The sequence below is a fragment of the Equus asinus genome, chromosome 5 (genome assembly GCF_041296235.1).
Source record: "Equus asinus isolate D_3611 breed Donkey chromosome 5, EquAss-T2T_v2, whole genome shotgun sequence".
Lineage (NCBI taxonomy): Eukaryota > Metazoa > Chordata > Mammalia > Perissodactyla > Equidae > Equus > Equus asinus.
The window spans coordinates 38,062,687-38,088,127 of NC_091794.1; the positions used below are offsets into that span (position 1 = coordinate 38,062,687).

At 37.3% G+C, this 25,441-nt stretch overlaps 1 protein-coding gene across 10 annotated transcripts in view; it reads right to left on the reverse strand.

Moving 5' to 3' along the window:
* Nucleotides 1–7,278: 7,278 nt before the first annotated feature.
* The window catches only part of KLHL24 (kelch like family member 24), a 40,853-nt gene continuing 22,690 nt past the window's right edge, over nt 7,279–25,441 (reverse strand). For 8 of the 10 annotated variants that reach the window (XM_070509339.1, XM_070509345.1, XM_070509338.1 and 5 more), the window contains 5 exons: nt 24,120–24,304; nt 22,854–22,972; nt 19,006–19,194; nt 17,749–17,937; nt 7,279–12,251 (listed from right to left, as the gene is read on the reverse strand). In XM_070509339.1, coding sequence (XP_070365440.1) covers nt 12,051–12,251; nt 17,749–17,937; nt 19,006–19,194; nt 22,854–22,972; nt 24,120–24,304 — 883 coding nt within the window. In that variant the 3' untranslated portion in view covers nt 7,279–12,050. Of the gene's footprint in view, nt 12,252–17,253; nt 17,476–17,748; nt 17,938–19,005; nt 19,195–22,853; nt 22,973–24,119; nt 24,305–25,441 lie in introns of those variants that run through there. The other 2 variants (XM_070509343.1, XM_070509342.1) reach the window with 1 other exon arrangement.

Here is a 25,441-nt window from a genome sequence, read left to right on the forward strand (position 1 = left end):
TTTTGATACGGAACCTCTGCCATACGAGTAGGGGCTGGGCGGAGGAAGGGTACCTGGACCTCTTAGTGGTAAACGCCTGGAAATTAGCTTAGGCCACACAAAGCTGAGGGGGATCAGAAATGCTGGTGGCCTGCCCATCCCAGGGAGCTATCTTGACTTGGAGCTGGGGGGAGCAACATCTTCTTGACCACACTCACTTGGAGTGTAGTTTCTGTCATATTGAGTTGAGGGGGAGGGCGAGGTAGAGAGCGTATAGTGACTTAAGTGCTACAGACTCTGTTCTGACTAAATTTTAGTAGATTTTCTCGAACAAATATTTCTTCACTTATCATTTTCCCTTAGGACAATTTCTAGAGATTTTACATGTTGTTTTTAAAAAATAATTTCCACCAGTTACAGTTGTTTTGCTGGGGCATGGATCTGTGGAACTCTTCACACCACAATGCTGGAAGTAATTTATGTACATTTTGATAAAAATGGGATCATTGCAGATGTAGGGTAGGGGTACAGCTGGGTGTTAGGGATAGCAGTAGCGGAGTAAGTCAGGAATAAAAGATTGGGTAGCAATCCACTAGAACTGCCAGTTAGCATAAGAGAGAGGAAGTAGCTGTGAACCAAACCAGGGATCACTAAAGAACTTTGGAGGCTTTATAACTTCCCTATTCCTTTGTTTTTCAACATACCCCTTCTGCTTCCCATAGTGATTATCAGTCAAATAAATCTTCATTACCTACTCTGTGCCAGGCACTTTGCTAGTCCTGGGGGTGTAGAGTTAGGTTAACAAGACAGACTTGGGGGCCGGCCCGGTGGCGCGGCAGTTAAGTGCACATGTTCTGCTTCGGTGGCCCGGGGTTTGCTGGTTCGGATCCCGGGTGCGGACACGGCACCACTTGGCAAGCCATGCTGTGGTAGGCATCCCACATATAAAGTAGAGGAAGATGGGCATGGATGTTAGCTCAGGGCCAGTCTTCCTCAGCAAAAAGAGGAGGATTGGCAGCAGCTGTTAGCTCAGGGCTAATCTTCCTTAAAAGAAAAAAAAGACAGACTTGGTCCTTGCCCTCAAGGAAAGAAAAATAAATCCATTTGGTAAATCAGGAAAGGCTTCATAGATGAGGTAGCATTTGACCTGGGCTCAGCAGGAGGAGAGGGTTGCTAGTGAACCTAAATTTAGACAGAAACCCAAAACCTAATGATAAGGTCAGAGAAAGTCACTATGTGTTATGTAAGATGCTAGGAAATAATTAAAAATATGATTTAACATATATTAATGAGATTTTTAAGTTCTAGGCAAATTCAAAATAGGCCATTTGTCATTGGCACTTTACCTTCTAGCTATTTTCTCTCTGCTTTCACATTCCAGTGACCCCAGGCTTTCCAAAACTATCCACTAAGGCATCTTACTCCAGCTGGTGCTTTTCCCTGGATTCTTGCCTAGATTCTTGGACCTCATCAAATAAGAAATGGTTGCTGATTTTGAAGAATCCATGATCTGGGAGATGGAGGTAAAGAGTCAAGTAAACAAAAAAGTACTCTGACAGAAGTACATACAGGGGATACTGGGGGCATGCAGAAGCTGATCTAACTCAGACTGGGGCTGGAAGAAGGTGGCATGGATGCTGCCCTGAGGGACTGAATCCTAGCTCTCTCAGAGAATGTGGAGGAGATTGCTGAAGGCCAGGCATTCCAGGAGAAGGAAGCCAAGGCAGAGATGGGTAAGCCCATGGAGCACCTGTCCCCAGCCAGCCTCCCCACCCAAGATTTGGAGAATTCCATATTGTATTTATTTTGGCAAGAAGCCAAAACTTCCTCTCCCTAGCCAATTTAGATCTCTCTCCCTGGCCCTTAGCAGCCAGCTAGGTGAACTAGCGTCAACCAATTGATTATTTCTACCACGGATTTCAATCAAAGAGTAAGTGAGATAAAGATAAATTCATCAGCCATTACGGTTGATGGGCCAGGGATGTTCTGTCCAGATTATTTCTGCTTATAGATCATTGTTCTGCGTCCTTCTTCATGGTTCTCCGGAGTTGCCCCAGTTTCTGCCTGTTTTCTAGGTCTGATACTTGGCTCTCTCATCAATTCTGTGAGCCTCTGCTACCTTCCAATAAATTCCCTATTCAGATAGAGTTGGTTTCAGTTGCATGCCACCAGGGAACTTTGATCTTACGCAAACTACTTAGGAGGCTCTTCCACACAAGAGATGAAGAGGGCCTGAACTACGGCATTGGTAGGGAGGATGGAAAGATCAGATAGATAGATAGATTGATTGATTTAGGTGTCAAAGAGGAAGAGTTCCTGGTACAAGGTAGGTACTCAGTAAATATTTGAATGCATGATAGAATAACAGATAAAATTACTCCTAGATTTCTGGTTTTAATAAGCGGTCAATTTTGTTGCTATTATGCAGAAGAAGGAATAAAAGATGAATGAGCATTTTTGGAGAAAGATGTTTTGGAGTTTCAGGTCCCATATAAAGGACTCAGATGAAAACTTCTAGAAGACATTTGGATATAAATATTTTGACTGAGCATTTAGATTTAGGAGTCATCAAATACAGTCATAACTGGAGCCATACAAAAGTGGATAAGGTTACCCAGGATAAATATCTGCAGGGTAAGAAGAAAGTCTGATGATGAGGACTTAGGGCAGAGGTGGAGGAAGAGCTCATGAAAGAGAAGTAAAAGGAAAAATGTGACTATAGCCAAGACAGGAAAAATGTAATCAAGGGCATCAAATTTGTAGGGAGTTAAATAAGATAAGGACTTTGGATTTAGCAACAAAGATGTAATCGGCCCTCTTGGCAAGTGTGATTTCTGTAGCAGTGTGAGTATGTGAGCCAGATTGCAGTGTATTAAGAAATGAGACAAAGAAGAGACTTTTCAAAAAGAGGGTGGGGTTAGAAGGGAACTTAGGGCTGCAGGCAGGCTTTTAAAGATGGGAGAGGCTAGAGTATGTTTAAATGCTATGGGAAACTGCTCATAGAGAGAGAGGTTGAAAATCAGAGAGGAAGACAGAGCGAAGTCCTTAAGATGCTGGATGAGTGCAATTCAGAGTTCACATGGAGATGGGACGCCTCTATCATGAAGAAGAGAGAGGCTAGGAAATAAGTATGGGTGGGCAAGATGCTGAGAGAGATTCTGCCTCATGTTCTATAAGTCTTTGAAGGAGAGGCAAGCTCAACTGCAGAGAACCACAGAGAAGACAGTGGAGTACTCCAGAAGAGTGGTAAATGAGCTGTTACAGACAAATGGAAAAGGAGAGAGTGGGTATATATTGAAGGCTTGCCAAGAATATCTTGCCCAGTTGAGGTTGGAGATCACAAAATTTTAGAGGTATCACTTTGCAGCTAATTGATTTTCTCGACCAGTGCTAAGGAGCTTGGCAGTAGGAGTAGAGAAGGCCAGCAATTGGGCTGACACATGTGTGTCAGTAGGAGAGTAAGTGGAATGAGAGAGCAAAAGGGTGAGCAAATTTTGAGTGCTGGTGAGAGGTTGGAATGACATCACAATTATAGAATGCAGGCTGGGAAGGATAATGGGTAAGCCAGGGGCCTGCATGAAGGGATGTTAGAAGGTTGCAGATCTGGAATAGGTCACAAGGAAAGTCATGGAATGAGAGAGACAGAAGGAAAGAAGGCTGTGATAAAAGACAGAAAGGCTTTAGAGTTTAAGGTTTCATAGGAAGAGTAATTCCGGGTGATAAAAGGATTAAGGCATGGCCTTGTGTGTTACTGCAGTGAGTAGGGATGAAGATCTGTTGATTAGAGGTCAAAATAATGTGAGGCTAGAGCAAAAGGGATGGATCCCATATGCTGAAATGACCCAGGATAGCGGCAGAAATCAAAATTAAAGAGCAAGACTGAGAGTCGGATGTCAAATTTGCTAATAAACAACATTGTGAATGATAGGTATAAGGAAGTCACAGCTGAGAAGTGGAAAACACAACAAACTAGGACATTAGGGTAACGTTATTCCTATGTCTCAGCAAGCAGCCCTTCCCTGATTGCTCTGTATTTCCTGACTTGATAGAAGGCTTCAGAAGACAGGGCCTATCTCATTTATGTATTAATCCCACAGCTCCTTGCCCAATGCTTGGCGACAATTGGAAAGAAAAGACCATAAAATCTCTTTACTATAGAAAACGGTGATTCTTTCTTCCCGTTTACACAGTTCTTAGTACTTGCCATGCCTATGACTTCCTCTATCACACTATATAGAATTTATCTGTTCACACGTCTGCTTCTCCCACCAGTCAACAAACTTTGAGGACAGGGACTGTCATATTCGTTATTGCAATCCCAGCAGGAAACGTTCTGCCTGATCCACGTTAAGGACTCCAATATTTGCCAAATAAATAAATGAATGAATTAAATCTGTTATTAACTATCATTCCCGATTAAGCACCATTGCCAAGTAGTGTGCTGAGTGCTTTTGCATTCTACTTCAATCCTCACAACTAGCCCAAGTGGGAAGAGGGGAAACGGAAGCTCAGAAAGGTTAAATATCTTGCCCAAAGACACACAGGTAGTAAATGTTAAAGCTGGCATTTGAACATAGTTGAGTTCAAAACCTATTTTCACATTATGTTGCTACCAAGACTAGTGTAAGGGTAGTAAGTAGGACTTTTCAGAAAAGCAGGTTTAGTGGAAGGCTCCACAGTGTTAACTTTATCATTAAGGCAATGATTCCCAAGGGCTTTTTCTTTATGTTGCCATGTGTGCTAGTCCTGTGTCCTCTGAGAAGCAGATGGCAAGATGAGATCAAACATGTAAGGATTTTAATAAAAATGTGCAAAGTAATGCCCTGTGAGGGACAACATGGAGGGAGAGAGCCAGAGAAGGCTGGGAGAGCCATTAGGTCCTAAAAGCAAGTGAAGGAGATAGGGCAGGATTGGATAGAAGCATCCTCCGTTGCCATGTGGTCTAATGAGGGTGGACAAAGCAGGAGAGTCTTGGAGCCAAAATCCACCATCAGAAGAGACTGGTCTCCCAGGAACAGGTGTGCCTTGGTATCCCTGCCATGGGTCATTGGCTGGGAGAAGCTGGTGGGAGGCGTGGCCTCAGTGCAAATGCAAGATGGATTTTGAAGCTAACACCTGGGGCTTTATTGGTCACTTATGCTCCCTGTAGTTGGAGGTCAGGCTGCCGCACCTTGCTAGAAAGCTTCTCGGAGAAATATTACTATTTTGCCTCCTCTGTTTACCCACCTGCGGGCACTGAATTCCCATAAAGCTTTACTGTCATTGGTATCACCCACCAAATCTCAGTAGAATGGAGTTTGTGTGTTAATGTGATCTTTTCCTCTTTCCATTTGGGCAAGATGCCTCCCTTTATCACATTTCCTCTAAATAAAAAGATATGAGTGCTCTAAGCCTTGACTCTTTGATTCCTCTCTAGCACTTTGGTTATTGTACGTATGTTTCAATTATCATGTTTATCAAACTATGGCTCAAAAATCCTGTCTTAAGGTCTATTTTCAACAGCCTTTTGTATAGCTATAAAAACCAGAATTGGTGCTTTTGTTCACTAGAATATTAAGCACCTCTGTGATGAGTAAGGTATTGGAAGACAAAAATGAACAAGCGATTGTTCTAGGATTGGTTAGTTTGAATAATTCTGGCAGGCTTTGGGACATAGGGGCTGTTCTTAGTCATCTAGTACCCGGCCCCTGGGTGATTTAAGGCAGGGGAAATATTGGTTTGGTGTGTAAAGGAGGTGGTTGGGGGTATGGACAAGGGGTTGCTTGGTTTATATACAAAATGTGGGCTCACTGACAAACTGACTGTCTCTAGAAATTAGCTAGTCCTGGGAGGGGCAGTCTCCCCCCACCCAGCAAGGTCCCCTAAAGATGTCAAAACATCATAAAATATAGAAAACAAAAAAGACTCCAACGTAATTAGAAGGAAACCAGCCTTTTCTGTTTTCTCAATCTCCACTAACAGTTAATAAATAGCAGAGAAGCAGAAGGCAGGTTTAGCTCACTTTTTCCTTCATTCCATTAAGAGTGCAGGTGATTTTTTAAAGACAAAATTTAAAGTACAAGAGGCTTCTATTCTTTACCCATGGTCCATGGTTCTCCATATAAGTCAACAAATACTTTTTCTTTTTGAGGAAGATTAGCCCTGAGCTACCATCTGCTGCCAATCCTCCTCTTTTTGCTGAGGAAGACTGGTCCTGAGCTAACATCCGTGCCCATCTTCCTCTACTTTTTTTTTTTATGTGTGGGACACCTGCCACACCATGGCTTGCCAATCGGTGCCATGTCTGCACCCAGGATCCAAACCAGCGAACCCCGGGCCCCCAAAGTGGAATGTGTGAACTCAACCGCTGCACCACTGGGCCAGCCCCACGCCAACAAATACTTTTAATTCTTTCAACTCCTCCCCTGCTATTGCATGTTGCATTTTTGTTCTGAACCAGCTGCATGGAGAAGGAACTGTGTTGACCCTTCCAAAACATCCCCAGTATCTCATGTCCTTAGAACAAGCCTGTAAGGTGAGTATTTTGACTGTATGTCCTAGAATGAGGAAAGTATGGCCTGGAGAGGTTAAATGGCTTTATGGCAGACCACTGGTTGGCATTAGGTTTTATGAAGCCCATGCACTTTCCAGGTGTGGCTACAGAGGAATGAAGCCAAATGAAAACACCTTTAACATTTGTTATTTAAGAAGCACTCCAACTTTCCATTTTATTTTGATGGCACAATTTTAAAACAAAGCATAGAAAGCTAAACATTGCATGTGCTTCTGTAACGTCTGTCTTTTCAGAATTTTACTTTTGCTAATGTAAAATCAGACATTGCCTCTCCAGTAATTAACAGGCCCTCTCTCTGACACCCAAAATGAAATTTCTTAAGTTCTTCACTCTCAATATTACCGTAGGGGTACTTTTGAGAACCAAATCAAAAGAACACTAGAATGCCAAGGTTATGGATCACTTTCTGGTACTTAAAAAATTTTTTTTTGAATAGGTAACACTTCCACGTGGTTCAGACTAAAAAACTGATTATATACATATTTATATATAATCACATCTAATTATGAGCATGCAGTGAAGTTTCCTTTTTCTTATCCCTCAGCCACCATTTCCTTTCCTCGGACACAATGTTGTTAGTTTCTTGTTTATCCTTCTAGTTACTTTATATACCAGTAAATACACACATGTATTTATATGTATTTTTCCCCCATCCTTTTTTGCACAACTACTTGGATATATTTAAAATAAAACAAAACAACAATTTTTTGGTAAACAAAATTTAATACAACCATACAGTCAAGTAATAATGGTTAAAAGACATTTTATTAGATACAACTTTTAAAAAATTAAAACTATGCACAAAGTCTATTTAAACAAGACATATAAGGATTAATGTGCTACAACTGAATTGAGAACAAAGAAATACAAAGCACGTTTTTTTTTCACTGTGAAGACTCTGGAGCCTCTAACTGAGAGCAAATGACATTTGGCTGCCACAAGTCTGTACAAGTTGTAAAGTATGTTATACTTTTGCTCAACTCTGTAACTGTGTTGTCTTAGATAGCTCCAGAAACTCTCAACAAAAATTTAAATAAAGAAGCTGCAGGGAGGGGTGATGGGAAAGGGAAGAGTAAGAACTTTTTCAAGAAAGATAAATGAAAAGGCCTGTAGGGGAAGAGGAAATAGTACATAAGAATGGAACAAAACTAAGTCGACATTAGATGTAGATATTGCAAATGGTGTTTACAAGGGTTTAGTCAATGTAAGATAGATGTTTTTCTGAATATCTTAAAAAGCACCTTGGTATCAAAAACAAACAAAACCCAAAATATAATAAAACTCCTAACACCCAACAACCTTTCTTTAACGTTTGCATTCTGCCAAGCAACCACCCGGTTGGTGCTCATTAAACAATTTAAAGAGGGAAGTTTGTTTACTCTATAGGAAACAAAATGAAACTTACCTAAGGTAAGCCTTATTTAGATTGAAAAAAGTGAAAACGGCACTAGAGAACTTAAGGCACATAAACAAATTCTGATGCAGTTATTTTGAAAACATTAAAACAAATTTGTTTCTTTGGAACAATATATAAAATAAGTTATGACTACTGTTTTAAAAAAATTATGATGATCACCTTTAGCACTAAGTAAATTTAATATCTAAGGAAATCACACAAATGTAAAACACTCATAAAGACATTTAAAAATGTCTGAAGTATGTTGAAAATGTCTCTGGAATTATCAGTTCACACTTCTGGCTCAAGTGGTTTCTGGTGCCTAATATTAGATGTGACAGTAAGTATAGCTAGCTCGTCAAACCTACTGCCTTACACATCAACCCAATTGCCCCGTTCTGGCTCCTTGGTACGGTGAATTTATTTAACTGAAAAGAATAATGGGGTGAGGTGATGTAAACCTGACTTTCAATATATAATGCACAACAAATTCTAATGAGGCCAAAATTATGTTGAGGTTAACTAGTGTCTTGAGTTTATTAAAAAAGGCAGTCCATAGGAAGCCTTTAAGAGATATGATCTTATCACTTGGCACCACATAAATAGCAATCTCTCCTCTTTGAAAATACAGTCTGGAGTAGATGATGTCTTTTCCAGGTATAAATCTCAAGACAAAAGGCACACAAACAACTCAACCTCTCTCTTTTCATGTATGGGTTCTCACAGCAATTCTTTTTAAAAAATCTATTGCCATATCCAGACAACAGGAAAAAAACATACCTGGTTTGCATATTGACAAAAGTAGTATCATTGAACCTTTGTCTTTCCTGAGTTTCAAAAAGGGTATATGACAGTAGAGATATATAAGCAATTCATATTCACTACGAGAAAATGTATCAGTCCATAAAACATTTTCATCTTTCTAAATATAAAAAAATGAATGTTCCACCACTGCCATGTGTGAAGCCCCTTCACCAAATTAAATTTACTCTAGAATCGTGAACTGAAGGTTATTTAGTTGTGGCACTTTAAACATCCCAAATACGCAAAAATGACAAGTTAATACCCTCCCTGAGTATTTACATTATTTTTTCTTAACACCTGGTTTAAATGGAGTAAATAGCTATATTTCAGTCATCTAGGAAAAAAAATGTTACTGAAAATCCAATAGGCTACCATTTCATCCCTGTGTAGTAAAGTCAGTGGGAAGATTAGAGTAGAAAAGGAAGGTCTTCTGTTGTAAAAATTAGACCGCTTTATAGCTCACTCACATATAGGAACACATGAAAAGGACTAAAGTTCATCAAAAAAACAAACCCCAAACTGTACTTTTCTGTTGATCCACAAAACATACCCTTGAATTCCCTTTCCCACTGAGGTATCACAGCTGGGTACAGCAAACTCCTCTCTACCTCCAGTTTGTTTTCTGATCTTATAAAACTGTGTGTATCATATAGATTCTGACTATACCCAACCTATACTAATTAACAGTCATTATGTACTCTCAAATGTAAAAAAGTATTCTAGAAATGCCCAAATAAAAAAATCTTCTGGAACTGAATTTAATAAGGTCAACTAATTTTTACTTTATGTGCTTTTTTTCTGATCATCACAAACTGATAAAATCCTTGCTGTTTGTATATATCTGTGTACATAACCATACTATCTAGCTACATATATACACATGTATATACAGACATACTAACCCAAAGGCTTAGATGAGCATCACCTATCAAAAGAAAATCTTCTCAACTATGTGATGACAGTATGAATATAATCTAACACCAATTTGGTTGATAAATCCATTTTGCTCTACTATTTATACCCTGAAATTCTTTTCTATTTTATCAAGGCCAACACCATTATTTATCAAAAATCAGTAAAGGAAGATAAGTAATTAAAGGAAATTAAAATATCAGTTGGGTAGCTTTAAAAATTGCTACTTTAATTTCATAGGATTCAACCTAAGTTCTTGATGGCCTACTTAATTTATGCAGTTTTAAATCATGTAGAGAAAAAAATTAAACAATGTTGGTATAAGGTCTATGTTTAAACAAATTCTATCTTGCAGGATTTCATTTCACACTTACCACAACAAACACAAGAATATTAAAAAGAAATGTATAACAAAATACAAGTAAATAGTTAATAATTTTACAATAGACAAAAGTACTAGAATACAAGTTATCTTCAGAAAGATTTTTTTGTGTGAAGTGTCTGTATTTATGGATGGGCATGATCTTACAAACATACATGAAAATAACAAGTATCATTTGTATAATCCTCAGCATTTACAAAATACTTTGCTCAAACGTTATCTCATACCACAATGAATTTCGGAACTAAATAGGTTCATTATCTACAAAAGGTATAATGCAGAAGTAGATGTTTATTCTAAAATTAAAACAAGTATTCCAATTGTACCTACAATTGTCTTTCAATTAAAATGATAAAAAATTGTTTTCTGAATTCCTCTCATAATTATCACAAAAAAGTACATATCATTTCAGATTATTATTTGAAAAATAAAAATTCCCTAAAAATTTGTAAGTTTTTTAGAGTTTTCCTCAGAATTCAGATTCCAGCTAAGCATTAAAGCTGATGGTTTATTTGAAAACTCTGTATCATTCTAAGATAAGAAAAAAGAGTAGTTTATCAGTGTTAGGTTTTTGATTACTACTCTGGTTTTTAACAGGAATCTGGTGACGCTATAATCACATATTTGCATCATCTCTCTTATGACAAGGAGTATGTAATTATGATGTGAGACGACAGTACTGCCTGGGAAGTAGAAATACAGCAGGCTACCTGGAACATCCCTCAAATGTAGTAAATTATATCTGTCCACCCAGGAATAACAATAATCACTTATCCTGTAGTTCCTGCCATTCCATTTGCCTTAGAAAAAAAACTTGACATTCCTCCCTGAAAACTAGTAAGCTTTATAAATTGGAGTTGAAAAATCTAGACAAAGGCAATCTTGTACAGAAGCTTGAGACTGTTGATCAATACTTTACACAATGGGTACTGAATGAAAGATTTATCTTAGGAGACTGCAACCACTCCTGTTGGTTTTTTCAGATTGCTAATTAGAAAAATGGACCCACGGAGATAGGTGGTCCCTGCTTTATCCTTTAAAGGCAACTTAATAGTAGAGATTCCCAGGATTCTTAGCTGTTCACAAGAAAGTAGGATAACCAGGGAAGAGGTCCTCACCCAAAACACCATACTAATGAGGTCAGCCTCTACTGGACTAGGGAGAAAATCTGTCCCTGTATTTCTCAATACTGCAAAACGGATTTCAACTCTTCTGCCAAGTTCAAGAAAAGGTGCTTCCTCTGAGGATTTAGAGATGATACATAAAGATTTTGAGAGCCACAGTGGGTCATTTTCCCTCCAATGGTCTGAAATACTTCTTTCTTGGGAATTAACCTGTAATTCCAATCCTCATTTTACTTGCTTTTGTATCTTCTACTCAACCTCCTCCCAAAGTATATATAAGATAGAAATTCTAAGAATGAAGTCATAATAATTCAGTATTTTATGATATTCAAATTGTTCATTACATTTTTATCAATTACAGAAAAAAAACCTCCAATAGAATTAATCCGTTTGGATATATTTTTAGTGACAAAGATCTTTAAAACTGATTTTGCCACCCTTAGAATGCATTCTAAGCATTCTAAGCATTATGTGATTCAACCCAAATGAAGCCTTAAGTCAGGAAATTTTCTATATATATATATGACAAAATAAAAAATATACAGTCTTGCAGATAAACATACATAAATGAAGAGACCATTCACAAATTCCTAAAAGTTATGCAGGCAGACATTATTTCCTACTCCACATAGGTTTCTTACAAATACTTACAAAGATACACTCTCAAAGCCCAAGCAACAACCACTATTACCTTCAACAACAACAACAAAATTTTTTCAATTACAGGAAAGGCTTTATTACAGTTTGAAAGATTGATATTTTGGGGATAAAGGCACCACAATTATTATTTTTACTTTTTTGTGCATATCGCACAACGGAGATATGTCAAGTTCCCACTCTGGAGTTTTTAAAACCTCTCATCTTGGATGGGTGTGGCTTCTTGGGTGAGGTATCCTGGCTTTAGAGCTTAAAGCATTTCTCATTGTATCTATGAATAGTCACACAGCCATGATAGGACACTGGCCTGGGCATTGCAGCCACCCCTGTGATGATACTTGTTGCAGGATCATAACAGAGAATAGTGTCTGTGGCTTCTCCATTTTCCCGTCTTCCACCCAGGATATATATTTTACCATTACACACAGACATACCACAGTTTTCCTGTTTAACCAAATACATACAAAAAAAAAAAAATTAACTGTTGAAGGTAAGGGATTTGGTAGCAAACTGAAAAGTAAAATAAGACACACTTTAACACAGCCAAAAAACGGAGACATGAAACAAGCTCCCCTTTGCCCAACTCCTGCTCTGTGTGTGAGTGCTAGATAATTCTGCATAGGTGAAGTAAGAGTTAAGAGAATATATGTTAGTAATTGGTGTCAAGATGCAGGAGGTGAAGTGGGTGTGGGGGACTGAGAGAAGGGTTTTAACTTAATGGTAGTTGAACAAAAACATCTTTGAAGAGCTTGGCTTGCTTCTTCTATTCCAGCAAGGTTCTTTATTATAGAAAGTGGCTATTACATGACCAAGGAGTAGGAACATTATTCATTATATGGGATTACACATAAATTGAATGAATGAATGAGAGAAAGAGTTATAACCAAATTAACAAAGCACTGTCATTAGGGGCTTTGGCTGGGACACAGAAACTCCCTAAATAACATTTTACAGTTAACTTTCCACACAATGGGATTCTTAGCTAAATTTTACTCTTCTCTGTCAATAATATATAAAACAAATAGTCTTGCAAGGATGAGAGTGATTCTTCAAAGAAAGAAATTATACTAAAATTGTCTATTAGATGGATCTGGTTATCCTGCAGGTCAAATATTCTTCTATCTATATTTGACTTTAATTCAGAAAGTTACTGCATATCATTATTCTGTTTCCACATAGCCAACAGTGAGATGGGTTCTGCCAATGAGTAAAATAAACATTTCTACTTGACCAGATTTGCCATATATAAATTTTGCTCTTGTAGAAGAAATTAAAACTTGGTTGACTTATATAATAGAGGACAGTATCTTCAAGTCTAAAAGAATTAGTACTTAAAAATGCCTCTATTAGTTTATATACACCCAGAATTACTTGGTCCATTATCATTAATGAATGACAAACTTTTATGCAGCATAGCACCCATGAATTGTACCAATTATGTGCCAAACTATAACATTTTTCATCTAAGGCATAATAAGCTCTTTCTATAAATTCTAAAAGTTCTAAATAAAACAGAAAAAAAATCCCTCGTTTTCAGGTACAAGCTAGCTCGCACTACTGAACCTTACAGTCATTTTGATGATGATTCTTAAACTATATAATTATAGGATCTTGTTATTAACATCATTTCAGATAATAATGCTCAGAATTAAATGAAGCAAGCAACCTTAAAAAGTTATTCACTCAAATAAGGAAATCACTTGTACCAGATATAGTAGTTTATTTCATTCTATGAGAATCTCAAGAGTAATAGCAGCTTACTAGAAAAACAATCTATCAACACATCAAGTTTTAATGTTATTTTTCAAAACTGAAATGAAACACAATCCTAATTTATTTTTTAAAATCCTCTCTTTAATTATTATTTATAATGCTTAAATGTTAAAATGCCAACAATGAAGAAAAAGAATCAGATTTCTTTTAATTCATCATTCTAAACTTTAATGACATTTTAAATACCTGGTCTACTGAACAAGGATAAAAAAATCTTCATCATTGACTTAAAAAAAAATTCCCGAATTTTTTAAAAGATGTTCCTGATGAAAGTTAAAAGGCAAAATATGTTTAAAATAGCAAGTTGTGGCTTTTAGGAATTATGCAAAGTCAAGAGGCATGGAAATTGATGAGGGTCAGACAGAAAAAGGCTGGATCCATTAGGACTGCAAAAAAAGAGCTCATTTTTTCAGCCCCTTTTTGTTGTTCAATATTCGAAGCATTTTAAAAACATAGCCTTGGACTCAAATAACTGTCTACCATGAAATTACAGTTAATTTATGTTTCTTCATTGATTAACATTAAAAAGGTAGGCAAATACTTACAGGTGGTTCAAAAACTGCCTATCAATAATGTATACATAGATACAATTAAAGGTACTGGCAGTAAGAATGAGCCAGGGGAGAAAAGATAATCTCAGAAATCTCAGTATTTTTTACTTCAAGAGATCTGATATATAATACTAGATATGGACTTCAATGATTTCTCTTTGTTATAATACATTTAATATACTTCTGATCTAAATGTTTTTCCTTGAAATTTCTGAAGTCAATGTTAGTCACTACTTAATTAGGAAAAATGTACCCTGTTGTTTTTTCTTAGTTTTATCTCAGTCATTTAGTTAAAGACATATTCATTGCATGCCCTGCATTACGCTACATGCTGGCAATTATCTTCCTAAGCTCTGTTATTGTTTTATACAATATAGCCAAGTTCTAAATGTACAGTAATTCTTAGCGAAAATACATTTTACTTTAAAATATTCACTGTAATAAACCAATAAAGAATAGCTTTGATTAAAAAATTTAGGGGCTGGCCTGGTGGCATAGTGGTTAAGTTTGAGTGCTCCACTTTAGCAGCCCAGGGTTTGTGGGTTTGGATCCCAGGTGCAGACCTACATACCACTCGTCAGGCCATCCTGTGGCGGCGTCTCACATACAAAATAGAAAAAGATGGGCACAGATGTTAGCTCAGTGACAATCTTCCTCAGGCAAAAAGAGGAGGCTTTGCAACAGATGTTAGCTCAGGGACAATCTTCCTCAAGCAAAAAGACGAAGGTTGGCAACAGATGTTAGCTCAGGGCCAATATTCCTCACCAAAACAATAACAACAACAAAACCCCCAAAATAAGAAGTAAGAGTAAGCACTTGTCACATGGTGAATGTGAACATAACGTGAGTTCTTATGTGGTAGAGTACACTCTCACCTCTACAGAGTTTGAGATGGTCATTTCTAGGAGATGCCACTGAGCTAGAGAAACGTGGTCCATTTTACTTAAATGTGATACAAGAGGGACAGAAGATTATATTCCCTCTGTACCATAAAGCTGAAGATCCTATTATGTCCCTTTCATCAGTTGAGGCAATGTTGCTCTGAATACATTACTAATTGCAGACTATACCTCAATATCAACAACTTTAGAAAAATGGTGTCTCTTACTCAAACACTATTCATTATCCTTACAGTCTACATCTCTTACATATCTGGCAGATAAGATTGTCTTAAACTCAGGTCCCTCTGTTACTTCACTCTCTTATTTGTTTATTTAATAAATATTTACTGAGCACCAAGAAACAGAAGATACATAAGAGATGAATTATAAAAAATAGTATCCTTAAGAAGACTGAATTCCAGTATAGAAATAAACATTTATACCCATAAGGGAATATATGGCTGCCATAATAGATGTGTAAGAGCAGTGATAGATCAGAAAAAAAGACATCAACTTTACGCAGGGTAACCTCACTTTGTCGAACTCTGAAGTGGTCCTTGAAGATGAATAGAATTACACGTAGAGAAGGTACAAAAGGCATCAGAGGCTAAGAGGACAGCATGAACCCAGGCAAGAACACTTATGATCTGTATAGCAAATGCAAGGAGCAGATATTTAATGTAATTGAGGTAAAGCTGCAGAAAGTGAAGTTGAAAAGGCAGGCGGAGGTCAGACAACAGAAGGCCTAGAATGAAGTGGGAAAAGCTTTGGATTTCATTCCATATGTTTTTCCAATCAGAGGACAGACATAATTAGATTTGTTGGAAAATAACTGGTGGCAAAATGGGTTAAAGAAGCAAGACATTAGAGAAAGGAACACTAGTTAGAATATTATTGTTTTAGTTTAGGTAAGAACAGATAAGAACCTGAACAAAAGCAGGAACCATGGGAATGGAAAAGAACAGGAGAAACTCTGAGGACACAGAACTGATATGCTGGATTTATTCAATTTAAAAGAAAGGAAAATCTAAGAAATTAAGTTTCTAGGTGTGAAATAATAGAAAAAATATATATTGGTTTCTGCCTCCAGTTCCTGACAGAGAGCTCCTAAATCCCATGGAATTTCCTAGGTGATAGGAATGTTTTTCGTTCTAATGAGGCAACTCTTGGTGGGCTCCTGGATGGGAGGTGGTCACCAGAAAGGTCAAGCCATAATTCATCCCCATCCCTCATTTTCTGGAGAGGGGTTGGAAACTGACTTAATAACTGATCATGTCTACATGATGAGGCCTCCATAAAAATCCCAAAAGTAGAGGATTTGGAGAGCTTCCAGGTTGGCGAACACATCCATGTGTCGGGAGAGTAGTGTACCTCCACTCCACGAGGACAGAAGCTCCTGTGCTTGGGACCCTTCCAGACCTCACCCTATGTACCTCTTCATCGGGCTGTTCATCTGGAGCCTTTATAATATCCTTATTATATAACAAACCAGTAAACAGAAGTAAGTGTTTCCGTGAGTTCTGTGAGCTCTTCTAGCAAATTATCCAACCCACGGAGGAAGTTGTGGGAACCTGATTGATAGCCAGTCAGTCAGAAGTACTGGAGACAAGCTGGGACTTGTGACCGGCATTTGAAGTGGTGGCAGTCTTGTGGGACTGAGCCCTGAACTTGTGGAATGTGACACTAACTCCAGGTAGATACTGTCAGAACTGAACTGAATTGTAAAACACTAGGTGGAGACGGAGAATTGGTTGAGGTGGGAATAAACCCATGTATCTGGTGTCAGAAGTGTATGGGTGTGAGTATGGGAGAAACAGAGTTTTTCCAGTCACTAGGTTGTTTGGGAACAGAAAAAGTAGGTTTGAGGAAGAAGGTGAATTCTGTTTTAAGTTTGAAGTCTTGGAACATCATGCAAAATATCAAACAGGCAATTGGAAATTTGAGTCTGGAGCACAGGAGAGAGGCTTTAATGGAGATAAAGACTTGACGCCATCAGTACTGAGCAGTAAATGCGATCACTCATAACAGAATAAAAAGTGAGAAGAGGGCAGGGGAAAGAGGCTCAAGGAATACCCATGTTTAAGGGTTGGGTGGATAAATAAGAGAAGATAAATGAGACTGAGGAGATCATTAGTAACGACCTTTGGAGTACAACATCTCTAGAGTGGTAGAGGTAGAACCAGATTTCCAGCATCAGAACCATCAAGCATTTTGGTGGTGGAAGGAGGCTAGAACCGTGAATCAGAAGGCTGAGGAAGGGCCTATCTGGGGGCAGGGGTTGGAGGGAGAGTAGGAGTACAGGTGGAGTGTGTGGATGAAGAAGATCCGAGCACAGCCATCTCTTTTATAACAAAAAACAACAAATTACCTAGCTTCTAACCACAGGAAAAAACGGAAACCAATTTGGGAGCATTTCTTCTCTTTTGAAATATGCAAGGGAGGGATAAGGACTGGAGTAGGATTCTGAAAAAGATCAAATGAAAAAAAACCAACAGGCCAAGTGCAACAGCTACTTCACCATGGGATGGTAAAAAGTAAGTTATTTCAATAAAACAATTCCTTAGAAGGAGTTCAGGACAGATATACCATATAGTTTATGTGGAGTTTTAAAAAATCATGAAATTATTTCAAGTATATGTGAAATATATTAATAGTGAAATCACAGTATATTCATAATGGTCATGTAGTTGGTCCCTCCTAGATTGACTTTTCTTTTGGACTGTTTTATGTTATTACCTGTCGGCTGAATGTATTCTGTACATGCATCCAGTAATCTTCAACTGGATCATAACAGTATATTGCCTTGGTCAGTCCACCAGCAACATAAATCAGGTTGTTTAAGGATACAGCTGTTATACACCTCTTGGCAATAGGGATAGCTGCACGAAGTAGCCAAGAATTGGTTTCTGGATCATAAGATTGAACCTAATGATATACAGAAATATTTAATTAAAATTTCTAAACAAAAATGCAAATTTACTTAATAAAAAGCCTACTAATACATAGAAACATGATTAAAAATCAAACCCCATTAATTCAGAGAATTAAGGGAGGTTGTTAGCTTGATAGTGAAATGTCTGAACTATGAAATTCTCAAAAGAAATGCAAATTTAGTACTTTCAAGCAGAATAGAGTAACACACACAGACTGTTTCCAAGATGAACGGTTGCCAGGTTTTTACTTATGTCCATTAAAATTAATAGTCTAGATTTTTAAAAAATTGTTTTACATAGGATAACTATGCCTCAATCTGAATACAATTTCTTTACACTTTTAGGGAGTCCTTTCTTCAAAAGAACACAAATAAATCTCAATTCAGCATGCTTTGAATTATGACATTCTGAAATAAAGAATTCTAAATATGTAACATTTGACATTATATTAAAATTTAATTTAGAGAAACAATGAACTGATTGACAAAATTCAGTTAACTACCGCTAAATGAGTTAGGCATGAGACACTTGTTTCCAGACTAAACATGGTATTTTCTGAGGTATCAGGACAGCACATGTTCTTTTGTCCCAGGAGTTTGATGAATGGCAACAACTTTGAGCCATCCTCTATTTACATTACAGAGGTTTCCTTTCCTCTTCTTTGTTCTAAAAAATACTTCTAAGTATGCAGAAAATGACCCAGTTGGAAGCAGTATAATTGTTACTGTGTCTTCCCCTTTGCTAATTTACTTCCCAACTGTGTTTTGTGTGAATAATTTTTTGATTCTCTAGAGTATAGAAGTAAAAGGTTTAAAACAATTTATTTAGTACAAGATCTCAACATTGAGATTAGTCTCATTTCAAAAAGACTGGATCATGCTTTTTACAGAAGGATCTCACTTTAGTAACTTGAAACTGATTTTCTCCCAAAAGTATAAAGTACTAGACAATTTTTAAAAGGCCCCTCACACTAAGGGACCTAGCTACCTACTTGATAAGACTCCAGTATTTTTCTTCTTGCATATTTTATTGGTAATTTCTATAAGAGAACATGGCTTACCTTATCAGAACAAGTATTATCATCAGGTCCTCCACCAATCACAAACAATTTGCCTACACAGCTAGTCACAGCAGGAGAACTCACTGCTTCCTTAAGGGGAGCAACTTCAGTCCATCGATTTGAAAAGGAATCATAACATTCTACGCTGCTAAGTCTGTTTTGCCCATCATAGCCTCCAACAACATATACCTATATGTAAAATACATGGAAAAATCTTAATTATCAAAAGTCTGAATTGTTAACTAGTTGGCTAAAGAATTAAGGGAACGCTCTCCTTTAAAAAGCCCTTGATTTTAGTCCGTTGCACCCCTAGGTTCATCGCAGCATTATTTACAATAGCCAAGACGTGGAACCAGCCTACATGCCCAGAAACTGATGATTGGATAAAGAAGATGTGGTATATATACACAATGGAATACTACTCAGCCATAAAAAAAGACGAAATTGGCCCATTCACAACAACGTGGATGGACCTCGAGGGCATTATGTTAAGCGAAATAAGTCAGTCAGAGAAAGACGAACTCTATATGACTCCACTCATAGGTGGAAATTAGTATATTGAGAAGGAGATCTGATCGGTGGTTACCAGGGAAATGGGGGGGTGGGGGGAGGGTACGGAGGGGGAAGTGGTGTACCCACAACATGACTAACAAAAATGTACAACTGAAATCTCACAAGGTTGTAATCTATCATAACATTAATAAAAAAAAAAAATAAAATAAAATAAAAAGCCCTTGATTTTTAAATTTTAGAAGCCCTATAATTGCAATATTTTTAGCTCAGTTTGTGAAACTTTTAAAAAATTATCATCCTTTTACCACCATCAAGGAGCCTTTTTAGACATTTTTTTCATAATAGCTCCCTCTTATGAAATTTTAATACATAGATATATTGTATATCTGTTTATGTACTGTATGTATATCTGTGCTTTATATGAGAAACAGTGCGATTTTTTTCACCCCACCCCCACCCCCAAGAACAAATCTTCACCCACTTTGGGGCGATATTGCTCACACTGAGAATTGCATGATTTAGCTTAAATGCTCAAACTCATGGATGATGAAAATATTCAATTATTATAAAGTGATAAAGCTATGAAACTAAAATATTAGGTAAGGATTACTGCATTATGAGATCTTTGAAGGCAGGGCCTATCTTGTTCTTCACTTTAGTCTCTGTAAGTACCTAGAAAAGTACCTGACACATAATGAACTCTACTATATATTTCAAAAGGCTTTCACGTACATTTTCTTTTTACAAATATGAGGAAGGTAAGGCAAATTACTATCTTTGTATGAGAGGTGAACTAATCAACAAGCCATTTATTAAATTACCTAAGCAGAATAATCCATTAAGCATCATGAGATATACACAAAACTTTTAACCTAAAGGAGCTCTCCAGATTAACATCCACAATCATTTTAACCGAGAGTCGTCAACTCTTCCCTCCATATCTAATTCACTATTAAGACCTATGGAGTCTTCTTTCACAGCATCTCTCACGTGTCCCTTCCTTTTGTTTCCCACTGCCACCAACCTACCTCAGGGTCCATATCATTTTATACCTCTCAGTTAATCTCCTGGCTCCACTCTAACGCTCTCTAGACCATAAATTAATCTTCTAAAATCACCTCATCAACTCCTTTTAATAGTTCAACAATAAATGCCTAAGGGTGAAGGCCAAACTTCATGCACTGTCATTCAAGTCTGTCTACAATTTATCCTTTTGTGTTCCTCCAGATTTCCAGAGCAGCCACTGCTATCTTGCATTTCTCACATTATGTTAAAATGATCTGTTGGTGGGTTTGTTCTCTCAACGCCATGCAGCTCAGAGAGGTTAAGTAACTCACTCAAGGTAAGGCAGCTGGAAGGCATATGGCAACTGTGGCACAGTGCAGCAATGAAGTCAGGAGAGGCAGGGTTCATACCTAGCTCGGTCAACAATGTAAGATCTTGGGCAGTTTACCTATCCTCTCTGAGACTCAGTCTTAGTTTCCTCAATTTAAAAATATAGACAATAATAGTAACTATGACATAACAGAATTCTGAGGATTAAACTTTAATACTATTCCCTTACATGCATAAATTAAAAAGAAATGCTGTGAGCATCAAGAGAAAAGGCCTCTAAGATTAGGAAAATCTGAGCTTTTGCCCCTCTGTTATCACCATCTGTGTAACCTTGAGCAAGTGACTTGATCTCTTTGGATTCAGTTTCTTTATAAATTGAAAAATTACATTAAATATTCTCTAAGATTCCTTTCTGCTCTAAGATTCTATATTCCAAACCACCCTAGGTTTCTTTAACAGAGAGCATTTATAAATTTAAATAATTTTATAAGCTTGAATTCAGCCTATATTTTAATTTTTAGGATAACAGTTTCCATGGATTGAATACTTGTTGTGTAAGGTAGGAAGAATTCCTTTTACTTCTTGATTTAGTACTTCCAAGTTTTGGGTACCTTCGAGTCAAGTATACTAATATTTATCAAATAAATTTGTGTTCACTAATCCATATACAGTAATTGAGACAATCATTTTCATTACCTTTGTATGTCCAGACTAAATAATTATAATTTTTTTAGTCAGACCTCATCTCTTTCCAATCCTTTGTTTTAGCCACCCCTTTCTAGTAATATTTTGTCATTCTTGAGGCATAGCTGGCAAAACTATATATAATATAGAAAGTACTGACAAACCAGTGGTTTTAGAAAATACTCTATTAATATTTTATTTCCATTACATCTATCTTAAGGTGCTCATTATTTCACTGGCCTTGTAGACAGCAACAGCACACTAGATCAACGTCCTTAGGAATTAACAGTAGCTTTCACACTGCTTTGAGAAGCTCTGGGATTCTACAGTATAGAGATTTCAAGAAGCCTGTGTGGGGGTGGGGGAGGGGAGGAGGACTGATGGGAGACTGAGTGGGAAGGGTTCCTGGCACCACCTCTGTTTCATTTAGAGCAGTTCTCTTTTCTCATTGGTGGCTCTAAATGTCTCCACAGGAGGACCTAAGAGGCAGCAATCTTTTTAGAAAGGAGTACTAGGGGACCAGTCAAAAACACACGTGCAAGCAAGTATGCTGCTTTTACTTAGATTGTTCACTAACTTGAAGTGGCTTAGGAGGACCTGGCAGAAATGGAGTCAGGGAACTGCTAAAGAGCCCAAGTTAGCCCTTGGTAAAACCACTGTATTTTTATCTGTTTTATGCAATGGAGTTTTATATTAGATTTAACTTTTAAAAAGAGGGTGCAGTTGCTTCTAAAAAGTTAGGAAGCCACTAGTCCAAAAGTGATTCTCATGTTCCTAAGGACAGCGAATCGTTCAGAACTAAGTTATATACTTTTAATATTATTTATTAGCTGCAGTAAATAATAAACATTCTTTAAAATATGTTGGAGAGTTCATCTTAACACTTATTTTAAATTATTTTGTCCCCACATGTACAAATAAAAAAGCTAAAATAACCCTTCTCTAGATAAATATCTCTCTGCCTGACTGCCAGAGTCAGTCAAAGGAACGAGGCTGCTTGGATTAGACATTGGCCTGTTTTCAAACTTGACGCGACTCCTTTGTCTTCCAATGCTTCTTAAGCATTTGGACTCCAGTGGTGCATGAGAAGAGATATGTGCTGCACTGCCGTGAATTCCAAATTGGGAGAACAAAATACCCATTCAAAAGTACAGTGTCAGATTGTTTATGTCTTCAGTTTATCTACTGAGGTTAGAAATGGAAGGAAATACAATTTGAATCCAAAATACTCAGAGGGTGAGTGAAATGAAGGATTCAGCTGTGGTATTTATTTTGGAAATGTACCAGCAAAAGTAATAAAAAGTGGTTTCTCTTACTTTACCAAGGAGGACAGCCATTTTGTGACGCCATCTGCCTTTATTTAGAGAAGCAACTCTGATCCAAATATTTAACTGTGAGTTATAAATCCAGACATCACGGCCATTAATCCTTCCACCTTGAAATGCAAAACAATGCACATACAATAATATATGTATCACAAATGGATCTATGCCCAAGGCATAGCTAATGAAAACACAGGATTTATTCACCCAGTCCCAGAATTCGAGAATTCAGTACAATAAATGAAATAAGGACCCTCAAAGCTTAATGGAAATAATTCTACAGAGCAGATTTAAACTTTGCCAATTGTAATCTTGAGAAATAATAATTACAGGCTCCAAATAATAAAATGCAGAAAATGAATTTTATAAATGTATAAGATTGTCAATTTAGGAGGCAGATATCAGAAGTACCCAAACAACAGAATCATTCTAAAAAGATTTTTTAAAATCACCCACTTTTTAAAAAACATACCATTGTACAAAATAAAGTATGTATTGTTATATTGTTCAATGTGTCCTAATACAGGAATCTGCAAAGCTGGTAAAATTATTTAACCAATTAACTGACTTCAGACCAGAGATACCAGTTATACTTTGTACAAGTCTGTCATTCTATTGTCTGTCTGATTTTAGAGGTAACATATCACATTATTATAAAAGAAGTTCAAATTAAGAATTTTAAGGAAAATCCTCTTTCATAAACTTTGGGGAGAATTTCAGAAAACACAAGTGGATTAGAGATGCTTAATTCTATGTGTGCTTTTCTGTGTTTTACTGTGTTCCTTAAAACAAAGTAAACAGGCATAAGTTTTAAAAATTATACCATATTCTATATGCATTTGAGAACATTTAAAATATGATACGACTAAAGGTCTTTTTTCTTTTTTTAATTAATTTTCTTTTTTAATTAATTAATTTTAGGATGTACATCATATTTTGAATTCTGTGTACATAACATCATGTTCACCACCCGAAAACTAATTATAGTCCATCCCCTCACATGTGAGCCTAATCACCCCTTTTGCCCTCTCCCCTCCCCGCAAAGGTATTTTCTGATGGATCTTTCGTAAGTCATTCTGCATAATCTGGTACCTGTTTTTAAGAGTAGAAAGTCACTCTCGGTTTTATTTGTTATATAAGCTGACCTGCCTAAAGTGGGCGTATCCACTTTCATTGTTTTCGTTTGAGACACTGTTATCATTTAAAACAGCCAAGCTGTGTTCGAATTAAAAGTAACTACTGTAAGAAATCTTTATTTACCTGAGACAAGAATGTCATTCCTTAGAGCACAGACAGCATACTCTGATTTGGTAAATTCTGGAAGCTTAGCCAAAGACTTCCATTCTCCTGTCACAGGATCATAGCACTCAGTGTAGGGAAGATTAAATCCTCCAACTCGTTCACAGCCTCCAACGACAACTATCACCTCAGAATAGCCAGTTGACCTAAAATAATTGTTAGAAGAATGCATAAATAATAAATTAAAATACCCTCCAGACTGCTTAAAACCCTAAAAATGTATCATTATCACAAAGAAAGTGGAACACTATTATAAACGGTTAAATTTATTCTCTCAGCGTGTGTTAAATAATACAGGCTGCCAATTACTTACTTTGAGGAGAACATTCATGAGGGATTTAGCAACGTCATTTTCCTACAGAAAATTTCTATGGGTATTTTTTTCTATGAGTTTTGCCTTGAAAACTGTTAGCAGGGGCCGGCCCGGTGGCACAGTGGTTAAGTGCACACGTTCTGCTTCGGCGGCCCGGGGTTCGCCAGTTCAGATCCCGGGTGCGGACATGGCACCGCTTGGCAAGCCATGCTGTGGCAGACGTCCCACATATAAAGTAGAGGGAGATGGGCATGGATGTTAGCTCAGGGCCAGTCTTCCTCAGCGAAGAGAGGATTGGCAGCAGTTAGCTCAGGGCTAATCTCCCCCCCACAAAAAAACAAACAAACTGTAAAGCAGTTCAAAGATCCTATGTAACTCAACTGGAACCCTGGTAATATGAAGGATGACTTTCAAATGCAGTTTTGCAGCAGTTCATATATGTATAATAACACAAGGTAAGATAATGCACTTTTTCTAAGTGTAGGAAAATGGTGCTTTTTCATCAAATTACTAGTTCTCAAAAAAAGTAATTCATAGTATAATCTAAGTACCCTTTAAAGGAGTATATGTATTTCTTCAGAAAAATTTTTTTAAAAGATTGGCCCTGAGCTAACATCTGTTGCCAATCTTTTTTTTTTTCTTCTCCCCAAAGCCCCCCAGTACATAGTTGTGTATTCTAGTTGTAGATCCTTCTGGTTGTGCTATGTGGGACACCGCCTCAGCGTGGCCTGATGAGCAGTACTAGGCCCATGCCCAGGACCCGAAGCAGCGAGACCCTGGGCCGCCGAAGCACAGAGCACGAACTTAACCACTCGGCGACGGGGCCAGCCCTCAGAAATTATTTTTTAAGATAACTTTTTAAAAGTTAAGTAAATTAAGGTAATCCAACTCATAATGTTGGGTGGTCACTAAAAATATTGTTAACAGAGTTTATAACAAAGGATGTTAAATGAAAAAAGCAAGATGAAGA